Consider the following 19,635-nt stretch of genomic DNA (forward strand, 5'->3'; position numbering starts at 1 on the left):
TCATGGGTGGAGTCCCACCAGGTCTCTGTTATCCCAATGACATCATAATTCTTTGCACTGAGCAGGAGGACAAGCTCCTCCTGCTTGTTACCCAGGCTCCTGGCATTAGTGTACAGGCAGGCAAGTGTGCCCTTAGGGGCTCTTGCCTTGCCCACAGATTGTGCCAGGGCTGGGGCAGGGGTGGGCTCCCTTAAGTGCCTTGGTCTGCTGGCTTTGCAAGGGTCGCTCAGCGGGCCAGCAGTGGCAGTAGTCCCCCCATCCCCCAGCAGGCTTAGTTTAAAGCCCGGTGGAGCAGGTCAGCCAGCCTGGCTGAGAAGAGCCTCCTCCCCAGGGGAGAGAGGTGGAGGCCATCTCTTCCCAGCAGCTCGCTGCCTCTCTCGCCAAAGAGCGGGCTGTGGTCATGGAAGCCAAAGCCTTCCTGAAGACACCAGCACCGCAGTCTTTGGTTCACTGCGTGGATCCTCCTCTCCCTCCTCAGCCCATAGCCCGAGACTGGGAGGATCGACAAAAACACCACCTGAGCTCCCAGACCCCTAAGCCCTGCTCCCAACTACCTGTAGCGCCTCATGACCTGGCTGGGGGTGCTCCGAGCAGTATCATTGGTGCCCACGTGAATAAGGAGCATGAGGTAGTGGTCTGTGGGCCGGAGGAGCTGCGGGATCCTCTCTGCAATGTCTCGGATGCGGGCCCCCGGGAAGTAGCAGACTTCCTGGGCTAAGGGGTCGAGGAGGCAGATTGCCCCCTCAGTGCCCCACAGGATGGAGTCTCCCACAACAAACACCTTTCACTTTGACTTGGGGAGACCGGGGCCAGTAGCTGTGGTTGAGCCTGGGTTGCCTGCGGGAGCTGGCAACTGAGCAGGCTCTGCTGGGGCTGCAAGAGGTGCGAACCTGTTGCTAAGCTCCGGCGAGGGAGGGGCCTTGGTGCGGCGAGCCTTCGGGCCCTTGACCACCTTGGTCCATGCCCCTGACTGGGCAGAGCAGGAGGTCCCAGAGTCCTCCTTAGTCATGGAGGGAGACGGTGCTCTCCCCTGCGGCTCCCGGGGGAGAAGGACCTGGCAGTAGGAGGAGTCTCTCTCCTGCTCGCAGTCCCTGATGGCACGCAGTCTCTGGACTGTGGCCTGGAGCTCCTCTAGCTGGCGCACCAGAGACCCCAGTAGGGAAGAAGAAAACTGTATAAAGTGAAACAAATATTTGCCTGAAATACGTAACATTTGAACCTTTCCTTCCTTTTTTTTTTTTTTAAACCCCATTTTAAATATAGTAATAAGAACTTTAAAATAAAAAAACAAATAAAATAAAGGAAATTTATACTGAGCAAACACAAGGGGGACCCACTTCCCTATCTTTGTTACCACTGGCTTATTTCCACACAGGGCTTGGCAAGAACACAAGCATTTAAACATTCTCTATACAATAGACAGCGTAGGCAGTTAAGTTTGCTGAGTCATTAAGTAAAAATGATTAAGCAAAATACATCTTCGCGGTATTCTTCCTGCACTTGCATGAGCCTTATTTATACTGACTGGAGTATACATGTCTCAGTTAAGTCACGGCTTCCTTTTTGTTAAAACTATCCACCCACCTAGTATTAAGACTTTTCCTATACAGACACACATTTCATATCTGAATGAACAAGCCCACATTATGTTGCAACAGTTTTTTCCAAGTGATTTTGGAGCTTTAAAACCTGAAAGCAGATATGTGACCACTCGTCTTCATAAGAATTCTTTTGTTGTATGTATGCATGTACATGTAGTACTGTGACTTTTTGCAGACAGCAACCTTGCCTATATTAGATACCCCAAAATCTATTCCCTCCCACCCCACGCTCATAATCATATTGAATCTAACACCCTGTTACTTTTTGTATTAGACAATTTATCACCCTACTCCTATAGCCCAGGCATTCAAAGGAACGAAACAGCAAAACTACACTATAGCTGTTGTATTTGAAACTTCAAGTTGCCATTGTACAAATATTTTTAAATGTTCTCTCTCAAAACATTATACATTACGATTTACTCAGCACCAGGCAATCTTAATCACTCTTTTTAAAAGAGCAACTGTACTATTACTCAGCTGTAGGATCTACCTTCCCTCTTACTCTCACATTTACTTTTTTTCTCTGCTAGTTAAACCCAACAGTCAAACTGAAATCTACTCTTTAATCATTTAAAATGGGTTCAGTGGTTACACCTGCTCTCAAATCCCTTGCCAATTTTTTTATAAATACTTTCATTCTTCAAAAATATTTTCTCTCCCCCTTAAGGAGTCAAAGTGTTGCCAAACACACACAAGTCAACTTGAAAACCATTAATGTTCCATTAACAGCAGTCACAGGTTTTGACAACCTAGTCTTCAGGGCTCTTTCCAGGGCTTTCTGAAGTCAAGAAAAAGGCTCCCTGCAATAGCACTAAATTGGACACCAACATGCCTATGCTCTAAACTTACCCTGCTTACAGCTTCTGTGATGCCCCTGATTACAGTGATACCTGTATCAGGACACTGTAACATTACTTTGCCATATGTAATATACTAATTTATGCAAACTAATTCACAGAGGGAGCAATGACTTGCCCTCCTGAATCTAGGATGCAGAATAGAGGGCAGTCTTCCTTATTTGTATTGAATTACACTACTGTTACGTTAAGCTGTGTGTTGATATCGGCGTTATTTCATTTCCATTTCCTCACATTTGGGTGTGGAAGTCAAATCTTTGTATTTAGTGGAATTAGGTACATACCTAAGTGAAGTCATATGGACAGCTGATCACTCCAAAAACAAACTAGCAAAGAAACTGGTCTGATCCTAACAAATATAGTACAATTATGGCAGAGTAGAAGGGTCCAAAAACAAAAGTGGGTCTCAGTCTCTAAGCTTGGGAAAATTTAGATTTAGATATAATTGGAGTGCACTGGGCTGGAAAAGTGGATTCAATTCAAAAGTTTTATCACATTCTTTTTTGATGCCGGACAGGTCACGTAATCCGTTTAACAAATGGGGCCACCACTGAATCTTGTCTAGTTAGATTGTCTCTTCAAGGGGTTCCCAAGCGTTTGTACAGCACCTAGCATGAGGTCCTGAGAGATCAGCCAGGACTACTGTAAGATCAATAGCAAAAGTTAGTACCTCCAAGAATATAGCATCATTAGAACTACTCTCTTTCCTAATAGCAAGGTTACATAGGAAGGCATGGTAGCTATAGCTAGGGTGAACACAATTTTAGAGAAATTCAGGATGGGGTAAGGAAATCTAGAATGGGGGCATGTGCATGCACGCATGCCCTCCTCCATGTCTCTGTACCCCCCTCCCCACATGGGTGCACACATGCACAACCCCTGCAGCTCCCAGAACCCCTGATGGCAGAACAGGGCAGGGCAGGGTGGAGGACCATAGCCAGGTTCTGTCCCTGACACAGAGTGGACCTGGCTGGGAGCAGTCTTTATGTGACACCGCCTCAGCTCTGCCAATCTGTGTTGCATGGCCACATGGTGCCACCCCTTTGCTGCTGGCAGCTGCCTGAGGCCACTACAGAGATCCAGGGCCTCAGCAGCTGCATGGCGCTGGGCTGCTGGTGATAGGGAGAAGGCTGTGTGGCGCAGGCTGGCAGAGTCCAGGGGGTGCTGCACAGGAGATGCTTCCAGCTGGGTCCAGCCTCTGTGCACAAGGGATGGAGCCCAGCTGCAGGCCTCTGCACTGTCACCATCCTGGCTTGCACCACATAGGTCCCTGAACCCCAGCCCCATCTCTCAGTTCACCCTACCCCAGCCAATCCTCTCCCCAGGCAGGAGGACCAGTGCTCTGCCCAGCCAACTCCCCAACTCCAGCCACTGCTCAGAAGGAGCTGGGCTGGGCAGTGCAGGCAGGGTGGTGCCAATCCGAGATACTTGCTTCAATTCTCATCAACAGGCTGGGACTGCCTACAAAATCTGAGACCGTCTCAGCCAAACTGGGACATATGGTCAGTCTATGTATAGCTTATTCATCAAAACAATTTACATTTGCTCTATTATTCTAGAGGATTTATTTTTTAAGTCTGATTTAACAGTAAAAAAAGGAGAAAGAAAATGAAAGTCTTGATCAGATAGTAACTTGAGTTAGTAACTTTATCAGCCTTCCAAGTGATCAAGAAAAAGTCTCTTAAAAAGCCTTGCCCCTCCCAGCCACTCCAGTTGCAGAACTATTTCTCAGCCCCTCATTGTGAGGTTGAGGGTCTCTTTGTTGGGTGGGGTTATTAGAGCTCCCTGAATCTTATACCACCAAAAGGCACAAGAGTACCAGGTACATTCGAATGATCACCTCATGCCCAAGAGAAAAAGCAGGCTGGTGCTGAGTAGATGAGAGCAAAGGCCAAAAAACCAAGAGTGCATTGGGACAGGCAGGCCTCCCCTGGCAGGAAAGAGTGGGTTAGCTCAGAGGTACGATTGTCACCTTTCACACAACATAGATCTCAAAGGCCAAACAAAGTCACAGCCACATTTTTCAGGTCACAACTGCTGTACAATGAACTGAGCTGCCTCTGTGATCACTAAATCAGAGGAGCTTCTCTTATTGTACTTGAAGTTGTGTGTAACAGCAGTTCACCTGCAGTTTTCTTTCACAAACTTCAGCTTTGAATAAAAAGCCACCTACTTTGCTGAGGCAAATAGGAATTCAAATGCTTTATTTATATAGAAATTAAGTAAAAAAGGGGCAAGAGGTTAGCTATGCACCATAAACAAGATTCCTTAAACCACACCCCCAAGGTTTATAATTAATACCCACAGTAGAGCTCTATACTGGAGAGGGTGAACTAAAACACTACTGAGGTTTTGGGAACAGTGAGAAATGAGGAAATTAAAAACAAAACAAAACAAATTTGTTTTTCTATCACTTCAGGGTATTGACCTGCTACCTCCCCTACCACTCCCCCAAGATTATTTCTGTAGATTATTTCTGTACTTTCATGCAATGTTGCTCTTGAAGGAAAGGCACTAGACTAGGCAAAGAATCCATCATCATCTGGTATCAAAATTATACAGAAATTAAATTCCAGGGGAGTGGGGGGAAAGAGTCATGCCATGCACATTTTTCAGACTAGAGCCAGACAGCAGATCCCAATCAGCACCATGAATTTACTAGAAATATTTGTTGCAGAACTCAAACAAAAGAAGTTAATTTATGCATGAAAATCAGTAAACTCCCAGAACATTAGAACATACACAAGTGTTATAAGAAACTCTTGGCAAAATAAGTTTGCTTCATTGTACAAACAGAAATCTTCTGTTTTGGCTCAATTACTGCATTAATAGGAAATTTTTCCTTCCTTTTTTTTTTTTTTTTTAAATGATATTACACACTTTCTTACCATGTAAGTTTATTGGATGGTATAACAGAACAATGTCCTCTCTCTCATTCAAGTTCTGGTTCCTAAATTATTGTATTACCACTGTAATACAGGCAACCCCTGCTTAGTGCTCCTAACTGGTTCTTGAAAAACCAAGCATTAAGCGAAACCAAAAGTATTTGACAATCCAAGATGGTGACCAGAAGTGTTTTTAATGACTCAAGATGGTGACTGCGAGCTTTATAATGAAACTTGCTGAGCGCTAAGTGGAATCAGGTATCAAAATAAAATGAGTGTTATAGTTAAATAGCGCTAAGTGAAACAGCGTTAAGTGGGGGTTGCCTGTACAATATAAATAGATGGTGTTTCTAAAGGAAATTTAGAAAGACAAGGGGGAGAAGAAAAAAGAAAAAAAAAAAAATCAAGCTTAATCCCCAGAAACACTAGATTCAAATGCAGACCAGAGTGAAGGTTGTGTAGGTGCCTGTGACTGGGTTTGAATGTGATTTATTTGTGAACATTTACACCATATTTCCCTAGTCTTCGCTGTTTTGAATTTGGGTTTCTGCTATAGTGAACTCAGTTGTACTTCACAAAGACTGTGACTGTTAAAACAGCGTTTTTTTTTCCACTCTGATTTCAAGGTACTAGGTACAACACTTATATGAGGCTTTTTCACTCTCCTGATCACAAACTGGTCCAGTCCCTAGACTAAAGACAGGACAACCTGAAGTTATGACTGCCCCTCAGCCATCTTTCAGCATTTCTATTTGAAAGTGCTCTGAGCCAAACCCCTCCCAGATTTACACATGGTTTGCCTTCAAGTAAAGCCCAGAGATACTTCTCACCTTTCTCGATGCACTATGTGACATCCACAAGCCATATTTGAAGCCTGAACATCATGGTTATCTCTACAATAAGATCATCCATCATAAATATTACAATTTGAAACTGCCAAGAGGCCTTTTTAAAAAAAATAATTATTCATACTGAAAAAGGTTGCATGCCAGTTACCTGTCCCAGATATAAAAGGGCAAATCTCAGTCTGGAGGTGGTCTGCACAAATAAAGTGATGGAGCCCTTTGCTTTGGCATTAAATATGCTGATAAGAAAAAACTGAACCTAGACCTTAAATGCTGGAAGCTGCAAGTGAGAAAGGAATAAAGATAAAAACAAAAAAAACAAAAAAAAAAACCCACCCTGGTTATACCCTGTTCACTCTCCCTTTCAGCATCCAGTCTCTGCCACTGTGAAACACAGGAAACTGGGCAAGACAGATCTATGGCCTGACCCAGTAAATGGCAATCCTTATGTTCTTATAAGGAAGTCCCAACAGCAGGTATGAAGGTTTGGAGAATACCATTTGTACCCTGCATAGACTGGCATTTAAGGGTGACCTGCATTATCATGTTTCTGCTGCTCTCAGGAGGTCAAAAATTCAGTACAGGCTGTGCAAAAAGCAAATGGAGCAACTACTAAGGAACTAAACTGTGTCACAGTGAGGCTTTTTTTTTGCACCAGTGTGGCCACAACACCAACCTCCCTCCATTGTACTGGTATAAAACAAGATTGCCACAAAACTGCAAGTCACCCACAAACAGTCTAGAAATTGACATCCAGGTTCCCCACTCAACCTCTTTTTAAAAACAGAAATCACACCCAGATGTGCTAAACAGATGCACATCTCCCCCTCACTTTATCAGATTATAAATTAGTCACTGTGGAATAGGCTTTAAAAAGTTACACAATTACAAATAACCACACCACATTGTTTTCAAGAACCTTTATACATCTTTTTAATTAGATTAGCTTTACAAGCAACTTGAGAGCTCTTTCATAAGGAACACTGCTTTCAAATTACACAACTTTATAGGCAATCTGTAAATGAATCCTGAATTTCTTTGCCTGCTATAGATAAAGGTCTTGTATTTTACAGCTGGCTAATGTCATGAATAAAAATAGCATTATGAAGCTTTATCTTTAACCAGGACTAACACACATACAGATCATAAGACAGTTTAAAAAACAGTTTTAAACGAGGACCTGCTGGGTAACAGTGAAGACTGAAGATGCAACTGACATGAAATGAACAGTATCTAAAAAGAAATGGCTGACCTGATTTGATGACCCTTTTGTAATGATTAAAAAAACCAGAACAGAATGGAACACAGATGGAGCAAAAAAGTTAAGCACTTTTTTTTAACCTGTCTGGCAAGCACAAACCTACACAGTGATTAGAATTTGATACTCTGCATAACCACAGTAGTACAAGCTTGAATTACAGAGGGACTGAAATGAAAAATTTAAAGGCTTACACTGTACATTTCTGAAACAAAACCCAACCAAACTTCTGGTAAATTATATAAAAATCATGTAAAAGAACTGGTGGCTTTTTTTTTGTTTGTTTTTTAATGTGGCCTAATGCAGTGCATTGCACTGCAGACCAGACAGTAAAAAGATTTGCACTCCTTGGTCAGGCTGGCAGAGGCACTTACAGTTGAGGTGTCCCGTCTGATTTTTCTGGGAAGAAAGGAGGAAAGAGGAAACAAAACTGCAAAGGCTGAGAACTAATAAAAGGTTGAACAAAACTGGAATTTTGCTGCAAGTTCTCTTAAGTGATATCACAATACTGAATTTTTCCCCCTTCTGTCAGTTTGTCACTAAACGTAATTAGCTTTTTCATGTTTTACATGAACAATAGCAATCCTTTTAATAAAAATTACTGAGCTTTCCATAGAAAAGTTCTCTAATTGAATACAAACTATACAGATGCCAAAATTGTCACAAGTTTTAATATATACAGAAATATTTCTGTACACTCACATTGTTCTGGCTAAGTAAGAAAACAAAAGATAGGCAGAAGAACTGAAGTGGGTGAGCCGAAAGACCCAAGAGTCTTGTCATTTTGAATGCTGCCCTTTAGATTTTGCTTTTTCTTCTCAGGCTTTTAAGCTCAGGAACAATCTGAGTTTGGAACATCCATCTCTTAAAAGAAAAATTTTCAAAGGTTTTGGATGTCATTTTTATTTTGTAAAGTCCCTTCTCAATTTACAAAAAAAGAAAAAGAGGATTTATTTCCCTGTCTGCATTCATTAGTACTGATCACAGAGTAATACTAGCTTTTTTGGGGAAATTCTTCAGTAGAGTGACAACCTAAAGATGTATTACAAATGAAGCCCATGGTGATACACTTCAGCTGCAGTGTACTGAATGTTTTCTTGATATGGAGAAGATCAAGGTGCCAACCTGCAGATCAAATGGGATACTAACACTGAGAAAGAAAAAGCCTGTGAACATTAACATCCTATTAAGTTGTGTACTAGGGGAGGAAGGGAGAACGGAAAAGGAGAAGACTTAAAAAGGGAAAAAGGTGGAAATTTCTTGTCAAGTACATAAGGTTTTGGGTACCCCTAAAAGCCTAGGAAAGCCCTTGTATATATCCTAGGAACTCAATGGTATTTACCAGGTCCCCAAAGTTAGAAGACAGCATGGATAGTTTCAAGCTCACTTAGTGCCAGTCACTTAGAGAGAGAGCGGGAGCAAGAGAACCCTTCCCCTCTGTGGATTTAACATACAAAACCATGAATAAGAAATTACTAACAGCAAAACAGATTTGCTTCTGTTAATGAGTCTCGCAGAGGACTGTCAAAACAATACAGCAGCAATTGTTAAAAGTTCAAATTAGTGTAAGATATGAATATGAATATAAAAACAATCAGGTTTCTAGCTGGTAAGTAAAGTGCTCCTTTTCTGACTTTAGGTGTAAAGAAAATTAAAGTGATCCTCACTTACTGGCAATTTTTAATATTAAATTAGGTTTTTCATGGCAGAAGAGAACAGTATGAACAGTTTTACAAAAATAGATTGATGATATTTTGGAGAACACTGTATTTTTACTCAATTTTGATAAACTGTACCTGGTCATACAAAAATTACCCAAAATTCAAACCTTTACCATATAAAAAAAGGGAGATGAATTGGATTCAGCTGGATGACAGGTCTGGCAAAATATAAGAATGGACAAATTCTATGTAGGGCACTTATTTCATGTCCAGGTGTGTATAGGCTGTTTCTTGTTGATTGCTTATTCTCTTCGTATAAGCAGTCACAGGTCTGGAGTCACAATCACATAGTACAATGCTTCAACAGTCAAAAATCTTCTATTTGATGCAACATTGAAACACTGCTTCCTTATTAAAATGTTATTTTGTTGTTGATTTTTCTTTATCCCATTATTCACATTCAAAAGTTAATAGATAGCTTCAAGGTTTATTGGGGAAGAGTAGCAAGGGAAGTTGCTAGATCAAAGGCTTTATAAAACATCTTTCCCAATTGAGTCAGAAGGTTTATTAAGTTCGACCCTCACACCTTTTTCACCTGTGGAAAGATAAGAGCAACACCACAATGGTTAAGCTTTTCACAAAGTATGATCTGCAACCCCACCTCCTCACAACTTCCTTAGCTGCCAACTGTAGCCCACTCCCCCCATGGTAGACTGCCACTAGTGAGGGGAACTTTGCAGCTAGCAATGGTTTAGTTGTTCAGGGCAGGCATTCCAATTTCTGCATTCCCTGCAAATCAGAAGCCTAGAGCAGAAGAGCTGAACTCCTATTCTTGCTTTAGGAATGTGAGGAAGTCACCAACTGCACCAGGAGAAACAGAGGTTATATGTAGTCTTTGCAGATTCTGCTTGTATTTAAAATCTAAATAACAATTCCCACCAATTCTGCAAAAGTTAGACAGGACACGGGCTTGCTCAGCTCCTCGTGGGGTATTAAAAAAAAATCATCATCATAAAGTCAGATTTCAATTAGGTTACTGAGACTCAGGCTCTATAGCTATACATAGAAAAAGAATTCTGCTCCATCTTTAATGTAAGCCACAAATTACTTCTTACCAATTTCAGGCATCACAGCTGGCCTAAGTTACACCTCCTAATAAAGCTTACTCATCTGAGCAGGAAAATTAAATCAACTTCCTCTTTTGGGGTTAAGCCACAAGAGGAAGGCAGATGTTAGCAGTGCAAGATTGGAAACAGAGGAAGTGCCTCAATTCTTTAATACCGTTTTTTATTTTAGCCTTTGTTTTTCAAAAAGCACTCTGTTCAAACGGACATACTCAAGTCCCATCCAAAGTTAAATCATATTCTAATCTTAGGTACTTATTCTCCACTTCTGTAAGTTAAATCATATTCTAATCTTAGGTACTTATTCTCCACTTCTGTAAAACCTGCTAATCCAATGTACTTATCCTGCAAACACACCTGCTGAGTATTATGGAACCAGGGAGAAGCATTCTCACCTTTTTACGGGGAGACTGTAACTTGCCTGAGGCCTCTAGTGAAGCATGCAGACCTAGAGCAGGGAACAGAATCTTGACTATTCAAGGTAAGTCCCCTCTCTTGTGCCTCAGGTAAGACCATTTAGATATATTCTTTCAGAAGATCAACAAACAATACATAGAAACAATTACCTGTTAGATATTTTACTTTAGCTCGTGCTCTTTCATCTGCATCAAAATACCACACTGTTATTGCGTACCTGTAAACAAGTACAAAGAAAAGAAGTGAATTGCTTGCAAAATTGGGTGGTGGCGGCGGGGGAGGGGTGCTACAGCCCATTTCATAAAGGTCATCCAATTCATTTCAGTCAGTCTAGTTTAATAAAAAGATGGCATTTTATGGAGGTTCAGGGGAGTGTACATTTTCTCTATTAACATACTATTCATCCAAAGAGAATTGCCACCTGAAAGAAGACCAAGTTGGTTTGCCACTGGTGCTATAAAATGTGCATCTTTTTAGTAACTACAGTAAGATTATTTCCCAGAAACAATGCCTTACAGACTCAGGCCATAGCACACAGACTGTAATCACATATTTCCTAAACTAAGCAGAGTCAAGTTATACTGTAGGAAGTCATGTCAGCAATTCACTAGGAGGAGAGAATGAACTGTCCTTCTTCCAGAGACACGCTTCTTCTCTGTATGCTGTAGATCTTACATAGCAAGTATTATGCAACATACAAAGACTGTTTTGGGTAATATCTTTTATTGAACCAACTGTATGGTTGGAATGAAGAATGCATTGCATTTGAAAGCTTGCCTACCTCTATCAGGTCTGGATGCTTTCAAAAACTTGTTTAACTTTATCCCAACCATAGCTGATCCAATAAAAGATACTACCCAAAAAAGTCTTTGCCTCTTGCATAATTTCTGGACCATCATGGCTACAACATCACTTTAACAGTACTGTAAGCAAGTGTTAGGCACTAGAGAAGTACTTTAATAGTTTCAGTAGATGGCACTCTGTCCTCTGAATCCATATCCCAAAGTACTAACTGGAGAGCATATAGCTTTGAAGCACTACAAACAGGAGGCCCCGACTTCATATACTTAAAGATCCCATGCTACATTTTTGTAAAGATAGCACTGTTAACTCAATGCTTTTACTAAATTCCAGTTTAGTTCATTACACTGCCCAGTCAAAACCCCATGAAGTTCTTGTCTTTAGAACTGCCATTCAGTACAGCTATATACTGTTAAACCGCTCATTTGTTCCATCTACAAGGAACTGATTGCCGTAAAACAAACTTTGCAGACTGCCATGACTGCAAATATAAATGTTGTAGATTGCTAACAGCCACCTCCACAGCAGCAGCTGATCACATTGCTGTAAAATTACCACGCAGTGGTAGCTAGGGGCACTGAGCTGCCCTGCTATGACTCTGTAAAGAGTGGAAGGGAAATTTGCTGGGGCTACCCAATGTCAAACATATAATGATAAACTAGGACAGAGGAGAAGATTTAATGCAAAGCTTACTATAATAAGCCCTAACACAAAGCCCACTACAGTCACTGGGAGGACACCCTTGACTAAAATAGGCTCTATATTGGGCCCTATGTGTTCCTAATCCAGCTTTATGAAATTTAAGTTGCCACAGGCATCTCATGTCAAGTTTTCATGTACAGGAGAAAACAAAAGGAAGAAATCCTTAGGAGAATTTATGAATAACTAGATTTCAATTTCTCATCTCTTAGAAGTCAGCCACGAAGGCGCACTCTGACACCAAAGATGAGAAATACTTCTGCAAAAAACTGATATTTAAGCAGATGATGCTTAAAAAAAAAAAAAAAAAAAAAAATCAAGCCATACTGTATTATTTTTCCTTTTGCTACTTGTTTTTATCATGTGTTCTTTTCCTTATAAAAATGTTGTCAAATAGCTGCATTTATTAATTTCACTCATCTTACCTTGTAGCAAATGCAGGCTGCACTTCATGAGGGTTGCGACGGTCAGACCAGAAGAACAGCAGTCTATCAAATTTGGGTTCAATATCAGCAAACTGAGCTTTGCCTTCTGGAAATATTCGAAGAATACCTCCACTTACCTAAAAGATAATTTAAAAGTCAAGTACCTGACCTAATCTACCTTTGTAGATTAATAAGTGTTGAAGACATGCATTTACAATAATACATTTCCAAGTATTCAAAATTAAGATTTCAGCGGGCACATCTACTCATTCATTAATAGTTAACTAACTTAATATGCTGTAATCACTGCTACTATGCATCATCACAGATGAACTATTTTTTTGTGATGCTACTGAGCATTAGACAATCTACTGCACATTAGTATGGGCTTTGCCCGCCATGCTAATGCAGAGTGAAATTAATCTTTTGCCCATTAAGCATCTCATGTAGATGTGCCCCAGTAAGCGGCAAAGAATTTGAGGAATAAACTGGGTGCCTATGGATTCATCATGCTTTACTTTTAACTAATTTAATATTTTGCTCTTACATAACACTTTTCATCCAGTGATTTCAAAGTGATTAAAAAGTATTAAATTTACCCATTATTTGTTTTATAAGCAGCTTTTAAAAAAGAAAACACCTTACCCATTTGAAGATTGGGCAAAGTAAAACAGATGCTGTGGTAACCAACAGTGAACAGCAAATTAACACATCCCAAAATAGCACATAGCAGGCAGGGGTCAGCAAGCTATGGCCCATGGACAGGGTCTCCAGCTGTCTGGAAATTTATGGATGACCAGTTAAAGAAAAGACAAGGAACCTAAAAATCGCCTGTCCATAAAAATAATTGAGTCTCCGCAAAAACACAAAGTCCAGAGCTCATTTCAAGAGTCAATACCTAAATGAAGCTACATTCAGACAGAATGGGACAGAATGGGAATAGCACCCTGCAGTGAATTATGTCAGGGTTTTCTGGCTCCCTGGAGACACTAGTTCCTTGGGGCCTCAATGGAGCTGTACAGCTGGGAGGGGACTGATAAAAAAAGTGTTATCAGTAAAAAAGTTTAGTGACTGTCAGTAAAAAAAAGTTACAATAATTCCTGGGTTGACAGAACCTGCCAGAGCCCTGGCTCCAGTGTAGGGGGAGCTGTCCTTGTGGCCCTACTGCGGTCAGCTGCCTGGGGCTCTAGCAGAGGGGATGCTGTCCCTGCACCTCATCTCAGTGAATTGCCTGGGACTCTGGCAAAGGGAAGCTCTGTTTGTGCAGAGCTGCAATCAGGCAGTAGGTGCTCTGGTAGAGAAGGGCTTTTGCCATGTCATGCTGTAACTGAGTAATGGCAGCAGTTGGGTCCTAATGTCTGCCTGTCTCTGCCTTGAGCTGGGTTATTCTGGTGCCCCCACTGGAAAGCATTGCCAACACCTGGCATAAAGTTTTACTACTAAGACTCACTAGATTTTAAAATACTGAAAAATCAAAACACCCCAACAAAATCCACACTTTTACTGCAGAGTCACTGCTCTCTTCCCCCCACCTCAATCTGATTCCAGACTTTCAGACGTGGACAAGCATGTGCCACCAAAAAAAGGATATTAAATACACATACAAACCTTCTCAATATGCTATTCCTGAATTTGTCACCCCCTTCACCAGCTTGGGCCATAGCAGATAACATAACTACTCATTTTCTAGCCACATATAGCCACGGTAGCTTTTTTAGTATTCGTGTCAATCTGTTACCTCCTCAAAAACTGTGCTGTTTTCCAGTTGAACTAATTAAAGACATTGACTTTAAAAGATAAATAAAAGCAGCAAGGAAAAAACTTTTACTTATCTTCCCATAGAAAGGTTGGCCATCTTTGTTTATCTTTGCAAATCAACGTAATAGTTGCTATATATAGCTCTACACTAAATCAGAGTCTTTTGCTAAGCAAGAGGAAATCACCTCTGCACATTTACTTAAAAAGCTCTATAGATTGACTATATTTTTAATTTAGATTCTAAATTTTTTTTTTTTACAGTTTATTACTTTCTTTGAACATAAAAGTGACATTCATTTTTCTGGATTTTTTTTTTATTATTCTACACAGCAACAGAGCTGTATATGAAAGGAAATTGAAATTCAATTTAAATATGCTGCTCTGGGGCATTTTAAAAACAAACAGTTATAGAAACCTGCCTATAGTTGGAAGGACACTATCATGTTAAATCAAACTAGGATTTTACTTTTTAAATGCAATACGAATCCTGCCATTTCAATACAGAATTTAAAAGAACAAGATTTGAGGGCTACCTGACCTGAAACTAGGTCAAACCATTTTGACTTGGTTTTCAGATCTCCAAACTGTATAAAGTAGACTAATTAGCACCACAAGGCTGTTTTGAGAAACAGTCATTTAACTACACCCAGACAACATAAAAAGGATGGTTACTTAATTTACCTGCAGCCCATCAAGTGCAAAAAATCTGCGAACTAGAGCCAATTGGCTGATATTCTTCCATAATTTAGTACCTCTCACCTTTTAAGTTGGTAAACAATGGAAATGTACGGACTGATTCATCATATGACTTTTAGCTAATCAAAAGTGAATTTTTCTTCTATATATAACCTTAACTTGATAACCTTGGCATAACTGATTGCTCAGTCCTTAATCTCCCTGCAATGCAAGCATTAAAAATCTCAATTCACATTAATTGGTTTTGTATTTCATTCACCTATACCGACTCAAGCTTGATGATCAACAATATAAAAGTGTCATGTGCATCAACAGTCAGTGTGGTAGAGGTGATATCTTTTATTAAGCCAACTAGACGGTTGCAAACAATTTTCTTCTGTATTTGCAAGCTTTAGAGCACATGTGCCCTTCCTCAGACATAGGAGAATGCAAAGTTTCTCCTAGGTAGAAATGAAAATTCATATTGTACAGGGCACATGTGCCCAAAAGCTTGCAAATAAGGAACATAATTGTTTGCAACGATTTAGTTGGTCTACTAAAAAGATATTGCCTCTATCACATGGATTGCTTGTACTTTTAGACAAGCAGTGCAAACTTCAACAACAGCAACAAAAAACCTTAAAGTCCCTATAGTTGCAAAGAAACCTTTCCAAACATGATCAAGTCTACTGGAATCCACAAACAGAAACAAGGTCATCTGCCCTGTCCTCTTTGATGGTAATTTCAGTCTAAAATCTGATTCACGATGTTATTAGGAGCAACACGGTCTATTCTTCTCTCCTTGCTGCTGCCCATTTAATTAAAAACATCCAAGAAATGTCTTTATTTAGTATGGCTGGATAAAGACACAGGAAAGAAAAAGAGAGATTAGCTCAGCTCACCCGTTTTCCTTTATGTATAGAACGATGTTCATTACCATATTTCTTTTACAGGGAAGTGCAGTCAGGGACATATCCACTGGCACCTCTAAGCCAATGATGGTAGAACCAGGGAGAGTATGACAGAGATAGATCACTCTAGATATACCATGTTCACAGCTGTACTTCTAAAGCAGGGATGTCAACCAGATGGTCTAAGGCATAGTTTCTCAACCCGTGGGACACATTCTCCTGGGGGTATATGAGACACAGGCAGGCAGTATGCGGGCACTGAAAACCCCCCGCCGCTACCGGGTTCATGTCTGGCCACTCACCATCCCCTCCCCCCTGAAGCTGGCCACAGGCTGCTGCAGGACGGGGAGGGCAGGCACACAGATACCCATGCACTGCCTGCTGACCCAGTCACAGGCAGGTAAGTTTCTTTCTTTATCCTGCCTAGGCTTGGAGTGGGGGGGTGGACTGAGACCCTCACAGTGCAGGAGAGAGTGAAGTAGGACCAGGGCGCTGCCCCACTCCCCCCTGCCCCACTACCTGGCCCGCCTGGGGCCCAGCTCACTGCATGCACTGAGCAGGCTGCCACTGCAGCCTGGGGCTGGTGGCAGCACTGGCCTCTTCTTGGGGTGAGCTATGGCAATGGGAGGAGGACTGCTGCCACCCCAATATTCACCATAGCCCTCCCCCACCCTGCCCCCCAGTGCCACTGCCGAATGCCAGGAAAAGCCCAGTGCTGCTGTCAGACTCCACCTGTAGCCAGCCTGGGCTCCAGGCAGCCGCAGCAGGCAGGCTGCAAACAGCTGCACCAGGCTCCACAGCCCTGACATCATCTCCATGCTGGCGATGACTGCACATGCACCTCAGAATAGGGAGTGGGGATAGGGTCTGAGGCAGCGCAACCCTTCCCCACTCTCTGCTCTGAGGCATGCATGCAGTCACTGGTATGGAGCAGATGCTGTTGCTGCAGAGCCCAATGCAGCTGTTTGCAGCCTGCCTGCTGCAGCTGCCCAGAGCCCAGGCTGGCTACAGGCAAGGGCTGGCAGCAGCACAGGGCTTTTCTGGGCTGTGCTGCCTCAGACTGCACTTCTAGGTGCACAATGCCAGAGCTGCCTGGCTGCAGCCAGCCCAGGCTCTGGGCAGCTGCTGCCTACCATAGAGTCTGGGCTGCTCCCAGCAGGGCTTGCAGCCTCCCAGTTGCCTCCTGGGAACAGCTAGCAGCAGCTGCCTCCTTGTCTGTGCATCTCTCGCCCTCATTTCCTCTCTTTCTCTCCCCTTCCTCCTCTCAAAACTATGGCAAAAAATTTGGCACACGGCACAGCACTTTAAATTCCCCAGTAATAATTTAGCAGTTCAGCCCTCCTAGCTTTGGCAACATCACCTCTAGCTCAGGTACATACTTGAGTTGTGCATCCCTGATGTAAAAGGTGGGAACCTTACCCACACCACATTTCACAGACATTAGGGTTGGAAAGGACCTTGGAAGATCATTGAGTCCAGCCCCTGCCCAAGGGGCAGGAAGTCAGCTGGGGCATAGGATCCCAGCAAGATCAGCATCCAAATTTCTCTTGAAGGCATTCAAGGTAGGTGCATGAACCACCTCCGGTGGCAGGCTATTCCAGACCTTGGGGGCTCAGACAGTGAAGAAATTCTTCCTTATACCCAGCCTGATACAGGCTTGCTCGTGTTTATAATCATTCAACATTGTCATCCCTTGGGGTGCTCTGGTGAACAATCGTTCCCCCAGATCCTGGTGGTCACCCCGATAAACTTATAGGTGGCCATCAGATCGCCCCTCAGCCTGCGCAATTCCAGACTAAAGAGTCCCATAGCTCTCAGCCTGTCATCATAAGGTCTGTTTTCCTGACCTCTGATCATGCGCATGGCTCTTCTTGGACTCTCTCAAGCTTCTTCCTCATCTGTCATATCACATTTTTCCAACATATGGCATACATTAGTCTGTAGATATAAAATCCCCTGGAAAAATGAGTGTTGGGGTACTTATTAAATTTTTCAGAAGTTAGCAGGTACTTGCTACTTAAATGGTTGAGCAACACTGGTCTAAGAGCCAGATCCTGCTCTATACAGCCCGCCAGACTACTGGCACAACATTGCAAGTTGCGGGGCATGGCTCTGCAGAATCCAGGGTCTGAAAGCCTTGGTAGAAATGGCAATTGGTGGTAGGAGGGCAAGAGAGGGATGACACAGGCACAGTCACCCTCTGGCAACTTCACCAGTCATCATTGCTGGGGTCCTATGTGCTCAGCTCCCAGCATGTGCCCAATGTAGGGGCTACAGCTGGAGCTGCTACCACAGTGCAGAGCACATGGCCGAGGTAGCTGTGTGCCCTGTGCCAGAGAAGGGACTGCTGCTGCTGCAGCAGGGGCCACAAGGTAACAACAGCTCCAGCTATGGCTCCAGCAGCATGCAGCAGGGGCTGGACCTGACATATCTTTGTGCCCCAGGTTGGGGCTGGATCTGGCCTGCAGAGCCCCGTGGTCTGGATCCTGCCTGGGGCACATGGTGAGAGTTTGACACCCCTGCCCAAAAGCATCCACTCCTGCCACTATCAGAGACAGGATACTGGGCTACATGGACCAAAAATGTGACCCAGTATGGCACTTACCTTTGTTTTGGTTGTTTAAATGATGTCCCATTTTTCCCCCCACACCTCTGGGCTTTGCTCTTAGCCATGGAAAGTAACAAGCAGTAAGTGCAAGTATTATGACCATGTTACACTGCCGGAGTTGCCAGCACAGCTGTGTAAGTAGCATGAAACTAAAATTGCAGCTCTAGGTACATGGACAAACATACATTTTTAGCAGCTTCCAAAGGGAAAGGGAATCTGCTGCTTGGGAACGCACAAGGGCTGTTTGACCCTAGATAAAGCAAGGTTAAAGTTGGAGTGGTTTTCCTACAACTTGCAGGGCTACAGGCTCACAGCAAGCAACTGTTATGGCGTAACAGCTACTGCAGCAGCAGCTTCCTCTCCCCTTTGGAAACCACTATAAACGGCCATTTGTCCATGCCCTAATTGATCTATTCAGGAAATCCCCCTAGTGGAGATTTGGCTCAAATCAGTGCAAGTCTCTGCCAGAACAGCTTGTGCAATTTAGGGAGATGGTTTAACTATACCAGCAAATATAAGCCAATATAAGCACTCTCACCAGGGGCTTTACTGGTATAACTCTACTGGTAAAGCCTTTGCAGCAGTGGCTGGCCTGAAATAAACTACCATTTCAGGTGACAATTCCTCTTAGCAAGAAGAGTGAGGATAGTAAAAAGAAATGGAAAAACAAGGATGTTAGGAAGGCCTTTCACCTTTGTGCAACAGAGCTGTGTGTGCTCTCTCTCACTTCCTTCATTGTAACTTGTAAGCAGTACTGTGCATAAAAGTTAAAACCAGAATTAATTCTAAACACGTGACGCTGGACAGCATCCAATATCTTTACGCAAAATTGATTCCAGTGTACACTTACTGAAATAGCATCAAGAGGAGAGTGGCCTTTATGACATACTTGGCTTTCTCTCATGATTTGAAGAGTATTAGATTCCAGAAAGGAGATATTACAGGCTCCCAAAGTGAGGAAGATGGTAAGTCAACTTTTAGCTTCTGCCTTCCCAAATCCTCCTTAGGCAGAAGGGTTGTTTAAACAGTCTTTTTTTTTTTTTTTAAAGCAGCAACACAGGAAACAAAGTCGAAGCAAAGCATTTGCTTTTAGATACATTTCTAAGA

General features: G+C 42.5%; 1 protein-coding gene across 1 annotated transcript in view; it reads right to left on the bottom strand.

Annotated features, from left to right (window-relative positions):
* Positions 1-7,096: 7,096 nt before the first annotated feature.
* EGLN1 (egl-9 family hypoxia inducible factor 1) overlaps positions 7,097-19,635 on the bottom strand; it is a 46,663-nt gene continuing 34,124 nt past the window's right edge. Inside the window, exons 3-5 of the mRNA XM_090044012.1 lie at positions 12,577-12,713; positions 10,801-10,868; positions 7,097-9,705 (exon numbers count right to left, since the gene is read on the bottom strand). Of these exons, the coding sequence (XP_089900138.1) occupies positions 9,641-9,705; positions 10,801-10,868; positions 12,577-12,713 (270 nt within the window). The 3' untranslated portion in view covers positions 7,097-9,640. The remainder of the gene's footprint in view (positions 9,706-10,800; positions 10,869-12,576; positions 12,714-19,635) is intronic.

Source organism: Crocodylus siamensis, chromosome 1 (assembly GCF_052110815.1).
Source record: "Crocodylus siamensis isolate JL-2025a chromosome 1, ASM5211081v1, whole genome shotgun sequence".
Taxonomy (NCBI): Eukaryota; Metazoa; Chordata; order Crocodylia; family Crocodylidae; genus Crocodylus; species Crocodylus siamensis.